At 42.9% G+C, this 18,744-nt stretch overlaps 2 protein-coding genes across 3 annotated transcripts in view; both read right to left on the reverse strand.

Moving 5' to 3' along the window:
* The window catches only part of LOC102721590 (flavonoid O-methyltransferase-like protein Os11g0303600), a 96,320-nt gene that overhangs the window by 18,712 nt on the left and 58,864 nt on the right, over positions 1–18,744 (reverse strand).
* Positions 1,593–5,853, reverse strand: LOC121055765. Of its 2 annotated transcripts, none has more exons than XM_040528909.1 (3): positions 5,429–5,853; positions 1,887–4,556; positions 1,593–1,796 (listed from the first exon to the last, which is right to left on the reverse strand). In XM_040528909.1, the coding sequence occupies exons 1-2, from the start codon at positions 5,606–5,608 to the stop codon at positions 1,920–1,922; spliced, it is 2,817 nt and encodes a 938-aa protein (XP_040384843.1). In that variant the 5' UTR covers positions 5,609–5,853; the 3' UTR covers positions 1,593–1,796; positions 1,887–1,919. The 2 variants fall into 2 exon arrangements, with proteins under 2 accessions (XP_040384843.1, XP_040384844.1); XM_040528910.1 differs by having other exon boundaries at positions 1,882–4,556.

The raw sequence follows: 18,744 nt of genomic DNA on the forward strand, positions 1-18,744 counted from the left end.
ACAGTTTTTTTCGAAATTAATTTGCACCTAATTGTTAGATTACACCAGCCGCGGTATTCGGTTGAAACCGTGAGGTTTTGACCCAAAACCACACGGTAACCGCATATTTAACTTCAATTTTTTTAGATTCAAATTTGTCACAGTTTTCGCGGTATCCGCGTGCGATCCGCAGGTGCGCAATGCTATGGTTTTTGCGAGTTGCATGGTAAAACCCTGATGCAAACCATAGACTTGCTACTAACTTTAGTCAATTTTATTTGTCGTTTCAGACAAATGATTTGGCCTATTTTCTTCATAATTTGAGTGTCTGAAATGACATGTAATTATGTAACCGTTGGTAGGGAAAGTTCCCTTTTAAGATTTGGAAACGAGCCCTGTCATACTGTGGCTTGTTGACAGTACAGTGCTATAGGATTTTGTTAGAAACAATAGCACAGCTTATAGCACACTTGCAGCTTGATCAGGTAATGAGATGGTTTGGAATCTCTACATGCATCTCCAATCACCTTATACCTTTGCTTAATCTTGCCATCCATAATAAAACCTTAGTAGAGTCTTAAAAACGGAATTGCTATATGACATTCGAATGAAATTTGAGGATAAAATCTTGCAGATTTTGAACCATTCGATCCATGGCAAGATTCGTGCATGAGCTTCTCTCTTCCAACTCCGGCGAGCTCTCCTTCTCCGGCGCCGGCGACACCCCCAACTCCGGCAGTGACCTTACGGGTTAGGGTCTCCGGGCTTAGAGGGATGGCCGTGGGTGACGAAGGACCGGCGGTGGGCGCTGGACTCCGGCGGGCGGCGAGGCGGCAACGGCACCACCGAAGCCGCAGGGATGGAGGAGGGCGATGGGCCGGCGTCGGCGGCAAAGCAAGCGGAGATTAGGAGGCGGCAGCCGATGGTGGTGGATCCGACGGCGGGGAGCCAACTAAGACGGGGAAGACGGCACGGCGGGGAGCGGCGGCGTCGTCACCATCTTGAGAAGAAAGAGAGAGGGGAAGGGGGAGCAGGAAGGGGTAGGGGGCTTATCGAGGGGAGGGGGCTCACTGGTGCCGTTGACTCCTTCTGGGCAGCCAGCGAGGCGGGCGGCGATGCGATGGGGCGGCGGCGGCGGCACGGTGGGGCGATGGTGGTGGCGCCGTGGGGTGGTAGCGAGCAGAGGAAAAGGGGTGGAGAAAGAAATAGGGTTAGGGTTTGCACGAATCTTAAAGCAGATTCAATGGTCTAAAATTTGAACGAGAGGAGGTGGGATTTTCTGTCACATGATGTATAGGTAGCCCCATAAATGAATCTTCTATTCAACCCACATACCTTCATCACTGGCCACCTTGGTTCTGTTTAGCAGGGCTTTAACTTCATATCTACTAACCTTTCGGCTCCAACCAAAAAGAGAGTAGAATAATGTAAAGATGAACTAGCGCTCTACGGCTCCACACCGGTTTCTGCTCCAGGAGATAGATTTAGTTGGACACCAGTAAAATAGACCCTTTGGTATGTGATCTGCTCCAGCTCTAGTTTTGCCAGTTCTGCCAGAGCACAACAAATAAGCCTCAAAGGTTTGCAGCATGTTTGTATTATCAGAACTCACATTGACAAATGAGGTGCAACTTTTTAGTACCAATCAGCTTACAACATGTTCATACAGAGACAGCCTATTGGTCATTGATCTAATCTGCAGATGGCACAACATCACATGTTTACATGACAAATGCACGACCTTTTGTTCCTATGAATGCTTGATCCTGTAACAATCTACCGCCTAACATACATCTTTTCTGACTAATCTCCTTCACCTGCAAAAACAAAAACACTAAATATCTGTGCAATACAATGAAAACTGACCACATTGTTATTGTCAATGGAAGGCATCGAATTCACCTCACCAAGTATAACAGCTTCAAATGGTGGGGAACACCCTATTCACCCTTTGATGCACCTTGCCGAGGATCATTTCCTGAGGTAGTGGCTGGGAAGTCCGAGAGGCGAAAGCTAACAAGAGCTGGTCCAAGAGCACTGATTTTCCCTGCGCCTGCAAATGCCGCCTCAGCATCCATGCGCCTCTTGAAGATCACCTGAGCACAGTTCGCATTGTTTGCAGTCTCTGCCTTGGCTTCATTGACGGGTCCATATTGGCTAAAGATTTTGATAAGGTCGCTGCGTGATGGAACAGCACCTGGCCTGCTGAAGTGCAGCACTAGTCCAGCAAGAGAGGAATTTTCCACTTCTTCGGAGCTTACTTTAGCTCCATTTGCAATACTTGGTTGGGTTTCAACCTTCGGTTGCTCCCTGTTCTCCAAATCTTGTCTGGGTTCAACAGTTGGTTCACCTACATTTCCCAGAGATATTGGTGATTTCATGGCAGATTTTTTTACATGCTGTGCCTTCTTGCTTGTTCTGCTCACACCCTTATCTTTCTTCTTTTTGAGACTAGACAGTGGTTCCTCCACGCTAATCAGAATGTCAGCCCAATAATCGTCCTGCATATGATCAGCCAAGGGCTCCTCCGAGGGAGTGAGCTCAGTGCAGGCAGCCTTCTCAGGCATATCCTCATCAACATTGTCTATCTTATTATATATCTCCTGCTCGACATCCAACCTAGAAGCATATGAATACTTCCTGAAATCAGTAAAGAAATTCATGCTTGCAGTAGCAAATTTCTCTCTCTTCTTAAGATTAAATGCTGCTAGGGAGAGCTGTGACAGAATTTCAGGGCAATGAAGAGAATTTTCTGTCAAGGCGTCTGTCTTGCCCTTATTCACCTTCAATGGATGCACAGATTTTTCTCCACTATTTGCTTTTCTGACCTTAGTCCTGCGAGATTTCTTCTGAGATACCGCACCATTAGCTTTGAGAACAGGTGGTGTCTGTGACATTTGACCTGCAGCTTTGTGCATCAATTTTCCAACCTTTGTGGTGCTCTTGCGAGAGGCACGTTGTGGCTGCGAAGACAAATCCGCCAATGTGTCAAGCTTCTTTCTTTTCCTAGTCTTCATTGTATCCTTCAAATCACGAGCAGGATCCTCAAGTTTCTCAACTGATGCATGCTTCTTTCTTTTCCTAGTATTCATTGTATCCTTCAAAGCATGATCAGGATCCTCAAGTTTTTCATCTGATGCATGCGTAAAATGTTTGCTTCGAGCCTTGCTCTTATCACCAGATGAGGAATCAGGTTTATCTGCCACTGCCATAAGTTCAGAAAGTTTTTTCTTCTTCCTACCCTGCTCTGAGATTGGCTCTTTCGTAGCAACGGTTTTGCCATGCCCCGACCTCTTCTTGCCAGGAGAAACAGATACGTTGGCACTGCCATCTTCATGTCCATCCCCATCCCATATGATTTTATCCTTCCTGTGTGCAGAGCCAGCTCTACGCCCTAGCTTATTCTGCTTGAGAAAAGCAGTATTCTTCTCATCCCCCTTTAATGAGTCAGCACCACCATCCTTTCCCCGACCTTTCAAGGCCATTGGAGTGCCTCTCTTCATGCGTGTGGATCTTGGTGTATGCACTAATTTGCTCTCACTCAACATTTTATCCACAGCCTTCTTGGACAGCCTTTTGCCTGGACCAACTGTTTCAAGTACATTTGCATCTTTTGAGGTGTTTTTGTTCTTCTTTGTTGCACTTTTCTTATTCTTGGACTTATTTGTTTTACTCGATGTATCATCGGTTGCTCCTATACTTGGCACAGAACCTTCCTTATCCACAACCTCGTTTTTTGCAGCTTCCGACAGAGCCAGAGCCTTTTTCTTGAGTGATGAATTCTCACCACGCCTTGGCTTCTTCTTAGTGTCCACAACATCATCCCCACCACTTCCCTTCATCCTTCTCCTCTTGGTGTGTGGAGTCACTACAGAAACATCCTCAATCCCCTCAAAGATCACAAACTCAGGGAGGTGCCTTGTACCCCTTGAGCAATTGAATGCCCTAAGCTGTGCTTTAGCAGTTGTAAGTTCAAGACGGTCGGCACCAGCCAATGGATTCATTCCCAGGGCTAGGATATAGTCAAGAAATGGTCTACCACGGAATGTGTCCCTCATGTATGCACCATCTACAACGGCACCATAAGCTCCTTCCCGGATACCAGAATTCTGAATCTCTTGCCTCTTGCCAATGCCACTACCAAAGCAGGTGCATGAGAGGCCTATCTCTACACGCTGACCAACCTCTTGCAGAGCCGCATCAACAGCGGACACGAAACCAGACATGGTGCTCTGGCTGGCAAGGCGTGTGAAGTTGGAGCAGAATGGAAGAAGCGTGGAAGCATCGCTCCAAGCGAAGGTCTTGTCCCAGAAATAGGCTACGAGGGGGGCATCTGCCCTCTTGTACTTTAGTGCAAGCTCAGAAGCATCTGCGGCATCAAACACCTGGCCTGGCCACCATGGGTGGCTCCGCACCTTGCCCCAAACAAGAACTGGTGGTGCAAAAGCATGGTCCTCCTCGTCCTGAAAAGCACAGTCATAGCGCACATGCTCATCATTCCCCTCATCCTTCTCCTCCTGCTTCAGTGGCGGTGATGGTTGATTCTTGGGGCGGCCACGGCGAGGGCTCTTGAGAACCTTACAACCACAATTAATCAAATTCTAATTAAATTTCATCTTAAATCATGCCACATGATTGGTCAAACAAAAACAAATGGCAACCAGATTATATAAAAAATAATTAAACATAATATCAGTGTCCAAATTATACAAATTGTGGCATTACAATAAATCTTCATCACCATCCATGATTAGTACACATGGGTATAGCAATCTTAAAGTGTAATACCAAAAATTACATGGGTATGTACACTTTGCTTTGCATACAACAAACGAAACAGAATATATTGAAGCATAAATCATAATAGCTTTGCCATGAGACATCATGATGTACAAGCTAACAGAATTATGTACATCAAAACTGTGCTGGGTGGCATAATCTAGTGTATTATTTCCTCTACCAACACCCAAATCACTTGGGCTTGTCACCATTGCCACCACAGAAAGGAGAGCCACACTTGACCTTTGTCCAAACAAGGTGAACAACCAACAACAGTACAAGTATGGATGTGCAGTCACTGGCAAACAAGAGCTAAAACAATACTAATCATCGTAGCTCAACCAGTGTCAGTACTATCATACCTTACCAATACCAGCAGAGCAAGGGGGCTCTTCATCTATGTCTACAAAGAATTTTTGGTAGAATCCAAACGAACAGCGAATTATTGCCACTAATTCAGGAGGCCGGATGAAAGAAATGTAGCCTAATTACTCTTGTGGGCTGCAAAGGAAAGAGCTGAACTCTAGATAGACTGAAATTAGGGCAAAGTCCCCTCATCGAAGCACAAGGCCTTGCTCCAAAACTGGCAACCCAATACCTGAGATAGCTTACTTGAAGGGAAGCGGAAGCAGAGGAACTAGAATCAGGGACGGAGTGGAAAGCACCCTACCTCAACGGCGGCGGCGGCCGCGGCGGCTCGGCGCCGAGCGCCGCGTTCGCCAGCTACGGCGGCCTGGCTGGGGCGCCCCCTACGGCCGGAGCTCCCCGGTGGCGCTTCCCCACCCGACGGCGTGCTGCGGGCTCGGGCCGCACGGCGAGCAGAAGGTGGGCGGACCGCGTCGGTACCCATGGCGCCGTCGACCTGCGGAATTCAGGGCAGGGATTTGGGGGGAGAAGCGGCCATTCGCAGGAGCAGGATGGGGGGAGGTTTGGGGGGGAACCGCCTGGTTCCGAGAGCCGAGCAGAAGCAGGGGTGCGGGTTAGCTGTCCCCCCCCTGCCCCTGGCGAAAGCCGAGCTCCGGCAACCGGCGGCGACGGCGACGACGACGGCGGCGGCGGGTGGAGGTCGGGAGATGGGTGCGTGCTGTGGATGGGGGATTGACCACGGAGGGAGTACAGTACAGCTGTACCGTCACACCATACGTGGGCTTATTGGGCCGTACTTCACTGGCCTTTAGGCCCGTTACAAGATTATCTTCTTCTTTTTCACAGGGAATAAGTTCACTTTGGTTCCCTCAAGTTGTCATGGAATATCAAAACCGTCTCTCAACCGTAATACTAGAAATGTTGGCTATCAAAGTTACGAAAACCGTTGTTCCTGGACAGTATTAGAGGGTGATTTTAGTAAGTGGCATCCTAGTCAGTAAAAAAATTATATTAAAAAAAATCATGAGAGTTGCCAAGTCAGGCAAATATACTTAATAAAATATAGAGCCGACGTGTCAGCCTAATAAGAAAATAAATCAAAAATCCCCTCTCTCCCCTCTCCATTGAGGCTGGTGGCTGGAGTGCTGGACGGGAGTCGGCGGCAGCAAGCGAGGGCGCGAGCAGCAGCGGCGAGCTCGGGCGTGGGCACGGGGCGGCAACGGCAGTGGCGCGATCTTGGGGTGGCTCGGGCGCGGGACGACGATGGCGGCGGGCGCAGGCTTGGGGTGGTGGGACTCCACCGCCGTTGCCACCGAAGGCGGAGCCGCGTGCCGTGTCGTAGTTGAGCGCCACGAGTGACGTCACGGTGATGACATCCCGGCCCTGAGGGAGACGGTCAATGGGGAGGACAAGGTAGGTGGCGCCGGCCTCGAGCCGGTCCTCGATGGCGAGCATACCGGCGCCCGGTGACAAAGCTAGAAGGCCCAGAACTTGTCGGCACCACACACAATGAGGCACTTGGCATGCTCCACCATCACCTCCCCGGTCATCCTCCCCGCCTCCGCCTTCGCCACCTGCCTCTTCGCTCCCCATAGCACCAGCCGCGCCCCTCTCCACCTCCTCCGCAGCCACCGCAACCCTGGCCTGACGCACAACCACCCCAGTAAGCCACTCGCCATGGCAACCAAAGCTAGCTAACTGCACGATCGAACATGAGCGGGGAGCAGCCGCTGTATATGTCGCTCGCTCACGAGCACGACGAAGGGTGGTTGACATGTACGGGGTCGAGCTGACATCGTGTCGGTGGTCAAAAGTCCGCGGTGTTCTTCTTGATCACCGATTCGATTTGGCGGTGGAACAGTTCACGTGGGGACGTAACATGATACAGTGAATTTATTTATTTGCTGACTGGGCAATTGACATGTGGGTCCCATAAATTTTTTAATATTTTTAGCAGACTGGGATGCCACGTCAGCAATACCGCTCTCCAATACTGCCAGGGACCTAATTTGAACGGTTTTCGCTACTTCGGGGGTTAACATTTCTGGTATTGCGATTAAGGGACGATTTTAATACTTCGTGATAATTTGAGGAACCCAAAGTGAACTTATTGCTTTTCACAGTAAACTCTTGTATATATATGGTTGGTTTCACAATTTTCATTTTAAATTCGAATTCAGGTAAAATATGCTAGAATTCTTGCCATGCCTACTTCAGCCCCACGTCTTAAGCTTGATTTTCACGCTTTTCTACTGGTTTTCATTCTCACATCAATCAATAAATACAATAAGAAACTTTAGGTATTTTTTCTATTTCGGATGAAAACTATTTCAGCCAATCCCTTTGTTTTAAACTACAAGCATTTTCTCCTTAAAAATACCATAGGTAGGATTGAGAACTTGTACATGGAGTGCATGTATATTCAACGAATCGAGCGCTTGTCAAGGGAATCTAAACGATTTAAAATTTAAAATTAGTATTTGTTAATAATCTAAAATTTTATATATCTTTAAAACAGAAGATCGATGATATTGGCAGTTGATACTTTGTCCTATACAGTTGCTTACAATCTAGAACCCTATCCTATAACAATTGGTTCACCAATCCCCTTATCAGAATAAATGATGATGTAAATATTCATTTTGTCCCTTTAGACCATAAATGAGATCTTTCTCTATCTTTGTGTCTCTATCCCCTTTGGCACCCTACCATATTATTAATATCCTTAGACCTTGCACAACTATAAAATTAATTTTCTTATCACTATAAAAAATGTTTTGGTACACTAAACCCAAAGAGAAGATTTCCAATAGAGCTCGTCTTCCATGTCGTTGTCTCTCTGTAGGTTTGTGTTCTTGTCATGCACACGTTCCCACAGATTCCATCATCTTGGGGGGTGTGTCCTGCTCGTGCCATTGGAGCTGTGGGTTCTAAAAACCACCTCCTCTCTGCCTCCGCTGTATTGAGCTAAGGAACAAGAAAAACAAACAAACAATCCACCAAGCTGGCAACGTGAGTTGACAAGCCATGTTAAAAAATTGATAAATAACTAATTATGTTTAACCATCTTAAAAATGGTATTTGAAGGATGCTATTTTTGAGAGTGGCATAAAAGCTAATTTTTTCCTGGAAGACCGGTGACGTAGTTCGTTGATGAGATGGCTTCTAAGTCCACGTGTGTCTACATACATCTCTACTAAGTACATACAGTGGGAAAATGAACACGCTGTTGATTGCTTGTCTCTACAAAAATTTAAAAGTTAATTTTAGAATCCGGTTTTATAATTTTTTTCATACTTTATTCTCCAACACTACCTTTTTAACCATAATTTACAAGTTATTCCATGGTTGCTTATATCACGTTTTAACATTGTGCTCGATCAGGCCAGTAGAACAAAACCGGACAAAACAAAAGTCTGGAATTGATCTCAATTCTTTACTAGATTCAGGGACCGGCACAAATCAGCCCATGGATAATTAAATTATAGTCAGCTCTAACTTGACTAAATAAACGTATTTTTACTTTTAACATCAATTTAATTTACTAAGTTGTATCAAAGTCAAAAAATAATTAACCGCGGGCTGACCCTAAAGCGACAATGTTTGAGGAAGGTGATATATAAATTGAATGATATACAGTGGTAGGCTTTTAGAAATGATATAATATAAAAAGGATTAAAAAAAGCCAGGTCACATCAATATCCTCTTATTTTCTTACTCAACTGTGCAACGTGAATTATGCTTCCAAGCGAAAACACACATATGGAAAATAGTTATAAAAAAAAAGTGACGACGCACAGTTGGAAGAAAGAGAAAAAAAATCGGTCAGTGCTGCGGAAGGCAATAACGCCCATGATCAGCGATGGACAGAACCCAGTATCGTGGTCATGGGAATTATTGGCATTTATCTATATATATTTCCTATATTACGTAACATAAGGTTTTTAAACTTGTCTAGATTCAAACAGACGCTAACAAATCTAAACATATATATAAATTATATATATACATCAATTAATAAATTTAGACAAGTCTAGAAAGTCTTACAATATGAAATGGGGTAGTACCAATCTATATTATATTTATTTATTAGTATTTATATAATTCTAGTCAATTCTAAAATGTGTTACGTTTTGAAATAGGGGATTACTTAATAAGCCCGTTAGTGCTAAATAGTAAATACATGAACAGTGATTCGGATGGCGGTTGTCTACAAATGCTTTTTCCATGTTATAACCGTTGGCGATGAAAAAATGACAATCAACGGTCACACACGTAGGCCTGGAAGTTAATCTTAGACAGCTCTAGTGCAGGACCTAAATTCTTAGAAGGTGCCCGGGCGTGCCAGTCAGTTTGATCCTGCAACTGACCAGATAAACAGTAAAATAATTTGATCGGCTATCGAACCGACAGGTAACTAGTAATCCGGCCAATCGGATGTTGATACTGTAACGGTTAGCCGATAGGATGAACGATCGGCTATAAAAAGCTTGGATCAACTAGAAACTTGATCGAAATAAACTTGAAATAAATATTAGACCAACGTAACCCGCCAAGTCACTTATTAATCTTAATCGATCGAACAAGCCCCTATAACCAGATCGAACTAGACATACAGAGATTAGACTTAACCAAGACAGTATGCAGACGAGCACGATAAGATTATAGGAAACATGAAGATCGATAAGACTAATAAATAAACCGACAAAATACTTGGAATAAACAATGAATCATACGTTACGATCGGCTAAAACCAATTTGCATGTAACTCTCATAAGCCGATGCAACGTAAATAACTGTCTAACTAAATCAAGCCGATTGGTATAGAAATAATGCAGTAAAGCAATCGGCTACTCTATTGATGTAAATATGATAAGCATGTAGATCGGCAAAAATCATCGGCTATAGACGACGGACCAACAATCAAGAACCGTAAAATACCTAGCCTAGAATTCTAAGAATAATCATAGAAGATCGGACCCAACCGAGACAGTTCAAGAGTAAACCTAGTAATGTCAGGATAGATATTAAACATATCTAGATTGCTATCAAGCCAATGAGCCAATGACTGGTAACTTATCGGCTGGTACTCCAATAAAACAATGAGTAAAATACATCAATCTGATATAAACTATCTGACAAACGCAATCTACTAGATCGGATCTAACCGAGATAGTACTAGATTTAATATATATCAAATAGCGAATATCAAACCAACATAGATCGCCCAAAGTGGTCGACCAGATCAACCCAAAACACGAAAGTGATCTAAGTTGAAACTAATAAAATAACTAGCAATCGCGCAACTAGATTAGAAGATCAGACCGAACCGAGATATTTCTAATCTAGCCAAACGATTACCGTGGTCTGGCGGAACGTAGAACTTACCCTTCCATCGGAGATCGAGACAATGTAGCCCCACATCAAGTGTCAAGTTCTGCCAGAGTTGAAACCTTAGTTAGGAGGGTGGCGATGCGCCGAGAGTAGTTGATCTATTGATTGATCTAGATGATTTATAATGACTCGGAGCACACATATTTATACCCTCGGAAGGATAGTAGTCCATGTCGGACAACACATGACTCCTAATAGATAAAAAAAAATAACATACTAGTCCTATGCGGACTCTATCTCTAACTCCTACTAGATAAAACACACAACAGTCTCAATCAGACTCTAATCTGTTAGAGATAAAATAAAAATCCTAACTAACTCTAATTAACAGATAAATTTACGCCTCCAAGCCTTGGTCTTCATGATTCCATATTGGATTCGATCTCTTCTGGATAAAATTCCTATCGACGATTGCTCCTTTCCTTATTTGAATCCAATACGGAAATTTACCAAATTTCGGTGTTAACACATGCCCCCAGATTTGAAATATGAGAACTCATGCTTCAAAATTATCTTCTCTGCTCCGGCTTTGGCGACTCCAAAATTCATCTCCTTTTGCACCTTGCGAACGACTTTCATGAACCGTTAGTGTTTGAACGAGATGGGCCAAACTTGCAAACTCATGACAAAACAATTTGTTTTTGATTAGTTCTAACAGCCCTCCGAATATAAGCTCTGCCAATTGTTTATCATCTAAGCTCAAACTATAGCATCGGCTACGAACATTACGAAACCTTTATATGTATTCCATAGCCGATTCTCCTTCCAGCTGCTTAACCAAAATTAAATCCGTAAGTCTCATCTCATCTGCGCCAGCAAAGAAGTATTTGTGAAACTGTTTCTCCAGATCGGTCCAGCTTCTGACTGAATTTGGAGGTAATGATCCAAACCATGAGAAAGACGATCCAGAAAGTGACAGCGGGAACAACCTAACCTTCAGGGTATCATGAGCCGATGCCTCTCCAACGCCGCGTCGCCTACTTGGCTAAAGAATCATCGGACTCCGATGTCGAAGAATCTGACATAGGACTGGCAGAGTGGACCAGGAACAAAAAGCCGGTGAATTGCCCTTGGGTCAAGGGGGCAAAGGAAACATAGAAGTTTGACTTCGATGTCAACAAGGCCGACAAAATCTTCGACCTCCTGCTCCAAGAAAAACACATCCAAGTGGCAGTCGAGCAAGGCCGCATCAAGTTTGAAGAAACCAAGAAGCCGATGAAGATCGACTGACATCCGTTTCCCGTTAACATGGTCCACCCCGACATCGGCTATAGGGCAAGCAGCAGTTCAAGGAGGCGTGCAAATGCGAACAACATTACCTCCACCACAATGATGAACAGATACCACCGACGCTTCGAGAGGAGCTGGAGGCGTGACGGGCCGTCCCGATATGATGATCATTGGAATTGTCCTTTCTCTTGTAGGATCGCAATAGAGTAAAAGAACTACCAGAGGGGGGGTGAATGGTAGCTAGAGCAAAAAACCAAATCTTTTCGCGGAAACAAAAGATTACCTTCACAAAAACCTTATCAAAGCCTCCAGTCGCACTGCGAATGTACCACCGGTCAGACTGCTCGCATAACCTCGGTCAGACCGACGTTGAGTGGCCGGTCAGACCGCTAGCCTACCTGCGGTTAGACCGTCGGGATCCAGGAAAAACACCGATCGATAAAGCTTCAAGATGTAGATTGAATCTCTCGACTTTTATTGATCAACCAGTGTTTACAAAGTACATAGAAAGCACTCCTAACCAAAACTTTCGATCTAAAATCGAAATAGAGTCGAAAACCCTAACTTTTTCTCTCAAACAGCACAAAAAAGCTCTCCGGGGGCATACCCCTCGGTACCTATTTATAACCTCGACATGGGTATGCAAGGCCCACGTATCTAGCATGAATTAGGACTCCCAATCTCGTGGCAAACAAATCCTTATCCGTAACTAACCATATCTCTATCTCTAATACAACAAATTTTCTCAAATCCGAACTCTATCCGAACTCAACTTCCATATCCCATACGTACACAATATCTCCATCATATGCCACATGGAATCTTCAGCACCACGTGCATTGAACTCTAGCCTAAGTTTCCCGTATGATATCCTGACCGCCGGACGTCAACTTATCTCCATAATCTTTCAAAGTTGATAAAAGCTAAAGAATTTGAGAACAACAACTAGCAGCAGCAACATATTTTGATTCAGTAGTAGATTGAGCAACGCTAGACTGTTTCCTAGAAGACCACGCAATCAATGAAGTACCAAGAAAATGACATGTTCCACTATTTCTTTTTCTATGAATTCTACACCCAGCAAAATCAGCATCGGAATATCCACTCAAGCATACAGAAGATGATGTAGAATACCAAATGCCAAATTCAAGTGTATGTTGCAAATACCTTATTATTCGCTTGACTGCTTGACGATGTGAAGCACGAGGAGAAGCTTGAAAGTGTGCACACAAACACACAGCAAACTACATGTCTGGCCTAGAAGCAGTTAGATATAGCAAAGATCCAATCATACTTCTATACTCATTTTGATCAACTGCTTCACCATCTTCATCAGGATCCAGTACAGTTGTAGTACCAATTGGTGTTGAAATTGGCTTGCAATTCTCCATCTTGAATCGTCTCAAAAGATCCTTAGTATACTTCATTTGATGCACAAACGTACCTTGAGGTGTTTGTTTAATTTGCAACCCCAAAAAGTACGATAACTCACCTATCATGCTCATCTCAAATTCCCTACGCATAGTCTCAGCAAACTCCACAACCAAATCATGATATGAACAACCAAAGATGATATCATCAACATAAATCTGAACGAAAAGTTGATTATCACCATGCTTAAGAACAAAAAGTGTTTTGTCAACCTTTCCCATTCGAAAACCTTTCGCAAGCAAAATGTTTTTAAGCCTATCATACCATGCTCTAGGTGTTTGTTTCAAACCATATAAAGCTTTAGACAGTTTAAAAACATGGTTGGGAAAATCAGGATTTTCAAAACCTGGTGGTTGTTTGACATAAACTTCCTTCTTGTATAAAACCATTTAGAAAAGCACTTTTCACATCCATTTGATAAAGTTTAAAACCTTTGGAAGAAGCAAAGGCTAACAAAAGTTTAATTGCTTCAATTCTAGCAACAGGAGCAAAAGTTTTATCAAAATCCAAACCCTCCACCTGGGTAAAACCTTGAGCAACAAGTCTGGCTTTATTTCTGACAATCAAACCATCCTCATTTTGTTTATTTTTGAAAACCCATTTGGTTCCAATAATATATGACCAGAAGGTGGTTCAACCAAAATCCAAACTTTGTTCCTTTCAAAATTTTCAAGTTCTTCATGCATGGTGTTAATCCACGATTCATCAGTTAATGCATGAGTAACATCTTTGGGTTCAAAAGAAGCAACAAATACAGAATTTGCACAAACATCATGGGTTGTTACCTTAGATCTTGTAGTCCGCTCACCTAAATTACCAAGATTTGTTCTGGCGGATGTCGTCGTTGAATGTGCAAAGGAACAGCGACTTCTGAAGTTATTTCGCGTTCTGTACTCTCACTGGTCGAGGTTGAAGCCTCTGGAGGACCATTGTGATTTGCACCAACAGAACCAGCACCCGATGACCCTGGCCGGTCTGACCGCACTTCCTGTGTCGGTCTGACCGGAGGTGGGTCGGCGGTCTGTCCGGCTTGGCGCCCGGTCTGACCGGCTTGGCGCCTGGTGTAACCGACCGAGCCGACCTCGTCGTCGTCGTCGCTCTCGTCTTCAAAAATAGGACCATCCTCCCCCTGAATTTGTGACAATGTACCTGCAATTTCTAGTCTAGTACCTGGACTAGCTTCATCAAAAGTAACTTCACAGGTTTCAATGATTTTGTTAGTTTCCAAAACAAGTACACGATAGCCACGTGAATGTGTGGGGTAATCAAGAAACAATCCATCGGTAGAGCGTGCCTCAAATTTGTCCAAATTTCTAGATTTCAAGACAAAACATTTGCAACCAAAAACACGCAAATGAGAAACTTTGGGTTGACGACCAAATCGAAGTTCATAAGGAGTTTTTCCATGTTTAGATCTCAAGAAAACCCGATTTGAAATATAACATGCAGTGTTAACAGCTTTAGCCTAAAATTTCCTTGAAGTGTGATACTCATCAAGCATTGTTCTAGCCATCTCAACCAAAGAACGATTTTTTCTTTCAACAACATTTTGTTGAGGGACACGAGGAGAAGAAAATTCATGTTCAAGTCCTTTTTCATTGCAAAATTGTTCAAAAGAGGCATTTTTAAATTCACCACCATTATCACTTCGAATTCTATTCAAAGAACCAGGAAGTTCAAGATTCAATCGAAGATACAAACTACGAAAGTGTTGAAAAGCCTCATTTTTAGTTGCCATAAAGTAAACCCAACAATATCGAGAAAAGTCATCAACTATAACTAACACATACCACTTTCCTCCGACCGATTGCACTCTAGCTGGACCAATAGTGTCCATGTATAACAACTGTCCTGGTGCATCAGTCATCACAGAAACAATTGGGGCATGTGAAGAAGCAACCATCTTAGCATGACGACATGGTGTACAAACCAAATCCGGATCCTTCTTAAGTTTAGGCAAACCACGAACAAGATCCAAACCACTTATTCTCGTGAGATGATCAAAACCAACATGTCCAAGTCTACGATGCCAAAACATCACATCTTTACTAAACTTAGCAACCAGACATGTTATCACAAGTGAAACTGGATTATCAAAGTCAGCTTTAAAAATTTTTCCATAGCGAGAAATATTCAGCACAGAATCACCACAAGAATCAAATATTTTACTTCCAGTTTTCTTAAAAAGAACCTCAAAACTCTCATCAACAATTTGTGAAACTGAAAGCAAATTATACTTGTCAACCAAAGCTACATTTTTCAATTCAAACTTGTCACTTACCTTGACCATACCTGTAGCAAGAACGACACTAGTAGAAGCATCACCAAAGATAATCGATTCAGTCTTGGATGCCTGTTTAAGGGAGGAGAACCAATTTTTAGCATCGGTCATGTGCCGCGAACAACCGGAATCCACGATCTACACGTTCTCCTTCCTCGCCACCAAAGCCTACACAAGAGAGGATGTCGAAGCCTCAGTACTGGGGTTAGATCAAAGAAATTTAGGAATCCAGTACAGAGACACACGACTAGTAGATCCAATAGGCATATATCGTCGTGCAAAAACAGTTTGAGAATTTTTAGAAAAATCTCTGCGAGGCTGGTCTGACCGAGGTGCAGTAGCCGGTCTGACCGGGGGCCGGTCTGACTGCTTCTGTACCTTCGGTCTGACCGGTGTCCGGTCTGACCGTGGCTCAGTAGCCAATTTGACCGGTTTTCTCAAAGAAAAAGCAGATTTTTGCAGCTTAGATTTTGCAAAAGCAATTTCTCTCTCCTTTTTCTGCTTATGAGCTAATCTGAGACAAAAACCAACAAGATGTCCATCTTTTTCATAGAAGGAGCAATTATATTTTTTTTTAGAAATAGATGGTTTTAAAACTTTTGTTTTTGTTTCTTTCCGTGTTTCAGAAGAAGAGGACATAAAACCAGCAGATTTAAATACTGTTTTTTGAAGCCAACACCCCTGTTGCAGCTAGTCACTTTAGATTGATCTAAAATCATGTTAAGTTGTTTCTTACCATCAGAAAATCTTTTCAAAGAACTTTTCAAATAAAAAACCTCTTTTTCAAGATTAGCACAGTTTTTGCAATCAATCTTAACACTTTTGCTATTGCGACACTTGGGGCAAGAAAACACTTCATTTGTTTTCACAATTTCTTCCATGTACTCAACACGAGCTAAAGCAAATTTTAGCTTCATCTTATTTGTTGTGCATGCTGAGCAATCCAAAACATTAGGATGTTGTTTTAACTTTTTAGCACAAAGCACGTTAAACATCGAACTAGCATAAAAAGCAGTTTGATATTTTTTCAACATCTTTTTAGTTAAAAACAACTCATCAAGAGTGCGGGTAAGCAAAGCAAAACCAAGAGCAAGAGAAGATCTAGTTCCCAAATCATGTGAAACATTGACATCTCTAATTTTCGAAATTTTAAGCATCAAAACCTTACAATTTTTGCAATCATCATCATTAGGAATAAGAGATTTTAATCTAGAAATTTCAGCATTCAGAGATTCAATTATAAACTCTTGTTTTTTATACATCTTCTCACACTTCTTATTTTTTGCATTAAAACATGAATCGCTTCTTCAAGGGAACTCATCGTCATACTCTGAATCTGATTCACCACGCGACATGAGGCAGACACCAGAGATGTTCCTTGCTTTATCTTCATCTTCACTCTCTCCATCTACATCGCTTAGAGGGTCAAAAGCGGCGTAGACTTGATTCAACATCTTCTTGAGGTTCTCTTCGGTCCTCCTTCCCTGAAAAGTGCTATTGAACTTGGGCTTTTCATCCTTGGTCTTGTCTCCATTATTATCTTCCTTCTTGCCTCTCCCGAGCTTAGGACAATGCGAGCGGATGTGATCAAGCGCACCACACTCGAAGCAATGAGCTGGTCCTCCTCTTCTCCTATACCTGACATTGTTCATAGCTCGAGAAATCTTGTTAGCAGCCAAAGCTCAATCCTCCTCCTCGAATTGTTCGAGTTGCTCATCGGACATGGCATTAATTAAAGCAAGAGCGGTAGAATTAGATGGTGAAGCACCAACATCAAAAGAAGTTGAGGGAGAAACCAAAGCACTAGATTTAGAATCAATTTTATGAGAGAGGATATTCATCTCGTGTGTTTTGAGTTTTGTGTAAAAAGAATCCAAAGTCAAAGTAGACATGTCAGCAGATTCTTGAATGGTAGTAATTTTCATCTCCCAAACAGACATGTCGAGACCATTCAAAAAGTGACGAGAAATCTCAGATTGAGAATAATTAACATCATAGGCAGAATCAATAGATCTAAAATTACTCAAAATTTTATTAAACCTAGCAAGATAATCATCCAAAGCTTCTCCAGGTTTCATCTCAAATTTAATATAATCCTTTTTGAAAAGATCTTGACGAAGTTTCTTTATGTTAGTTGTTCCTTGATGAAAATTTTTCAAAGCATTCCAAATCTCGTTGGCAGTTTTAAGATGCAAAATACGATCAAAATCCGAACGAGAAATCCCACTCAATAAAATATTTCGAGCTTTGCAATTGTTGCTAAACTCGGTTTTCAAAGCAGGAGTATTAATCTGTTGAGCAACTTTTTTCCAAACATCATAATCTTCAGCCATAATATAAGATTGCATCTTATCACACCAATAAGGAAAATCCAATCCATCAAAAACATGAGGCTTTGTTGTGAATTTGTGAGCCATGGCAAGAAAACTCTAGATCGGTTACAATCCAAGAAAAATCTCTAGATCGGTTAAAATCCAAAGAAGAAAATGAGGCACTGATACCACTTGTAGGATCGCAACAGAGTAAAAGAACTACCAGAGGGGGGTGAATGGTATCTAGATCAAAAAACCAAATCTTTTCGTGGAAACAAAAGATTACCTTCACAAAAGCCTTACCGAAGCCTCCGGTCGCACTGCGAATGTACCACCGGTCAGACCGCCGTTATGTGGCCGGCAGACCACTCGCATAATCTCGGTCAGACCGACGTTAAGTGGCCGGTCAGACCGCCGGCCTACCTGCGGTTAGACCGTCGGGATCCTGGAAAAACACCGATCGACAAAGCTTCAAGATGTAGATTGAATCTCTCGACTTTTATTGGTCAACCAGTGTTTACAAAGTGCATAGAAAGCACTACTAACCAAAACTTTTGATCTAAAATCGAAATAGAGTCGAAACCCTAACTATTTCTCTCAAACGGCACAAAAAAGCTCTCCGGGAGCATACCCCTCGGTACCTATTTATAACCTCGACGTGGGTATTCAAGGCCCACGTATCTAGCACGAATTAGGACTCCCAATATCGTGGGAAACCAATTCTTATCCGTAACTAAACATATCTGTATCTCTAATACAACAAATCTTCTCAAATCTGGACTCTATCCGAACTCAAGTTCCATATCCCATACGCACACAAAATCTCCATCATATGCCACATGGAATCTTCACCACCACGTGCATTGAACTCTAGCCTAAGTATCCAGCATGATATCTCGACCGCCGGACATCAACTTATCTCCAAGTTGACTCCCGATCCATCACCGGCAACACTCTCCCGAGGCATCAAGT

The sequence above is a fragment of the Oryza brachyantha genome, chromosome 11, assembly GCF_000231095.2.
Source record: "Oryza brachyantha chromosome 11, ObraRS2, whole genome shotgun sequence".
Taxonomy (NCBI): domain Eukaryota; kingdom Viridiplantae; phylum Streptophyta; class Magnoliopsida; order Poales; family Poaceae; genus Oryza; species Oryza brachyantha.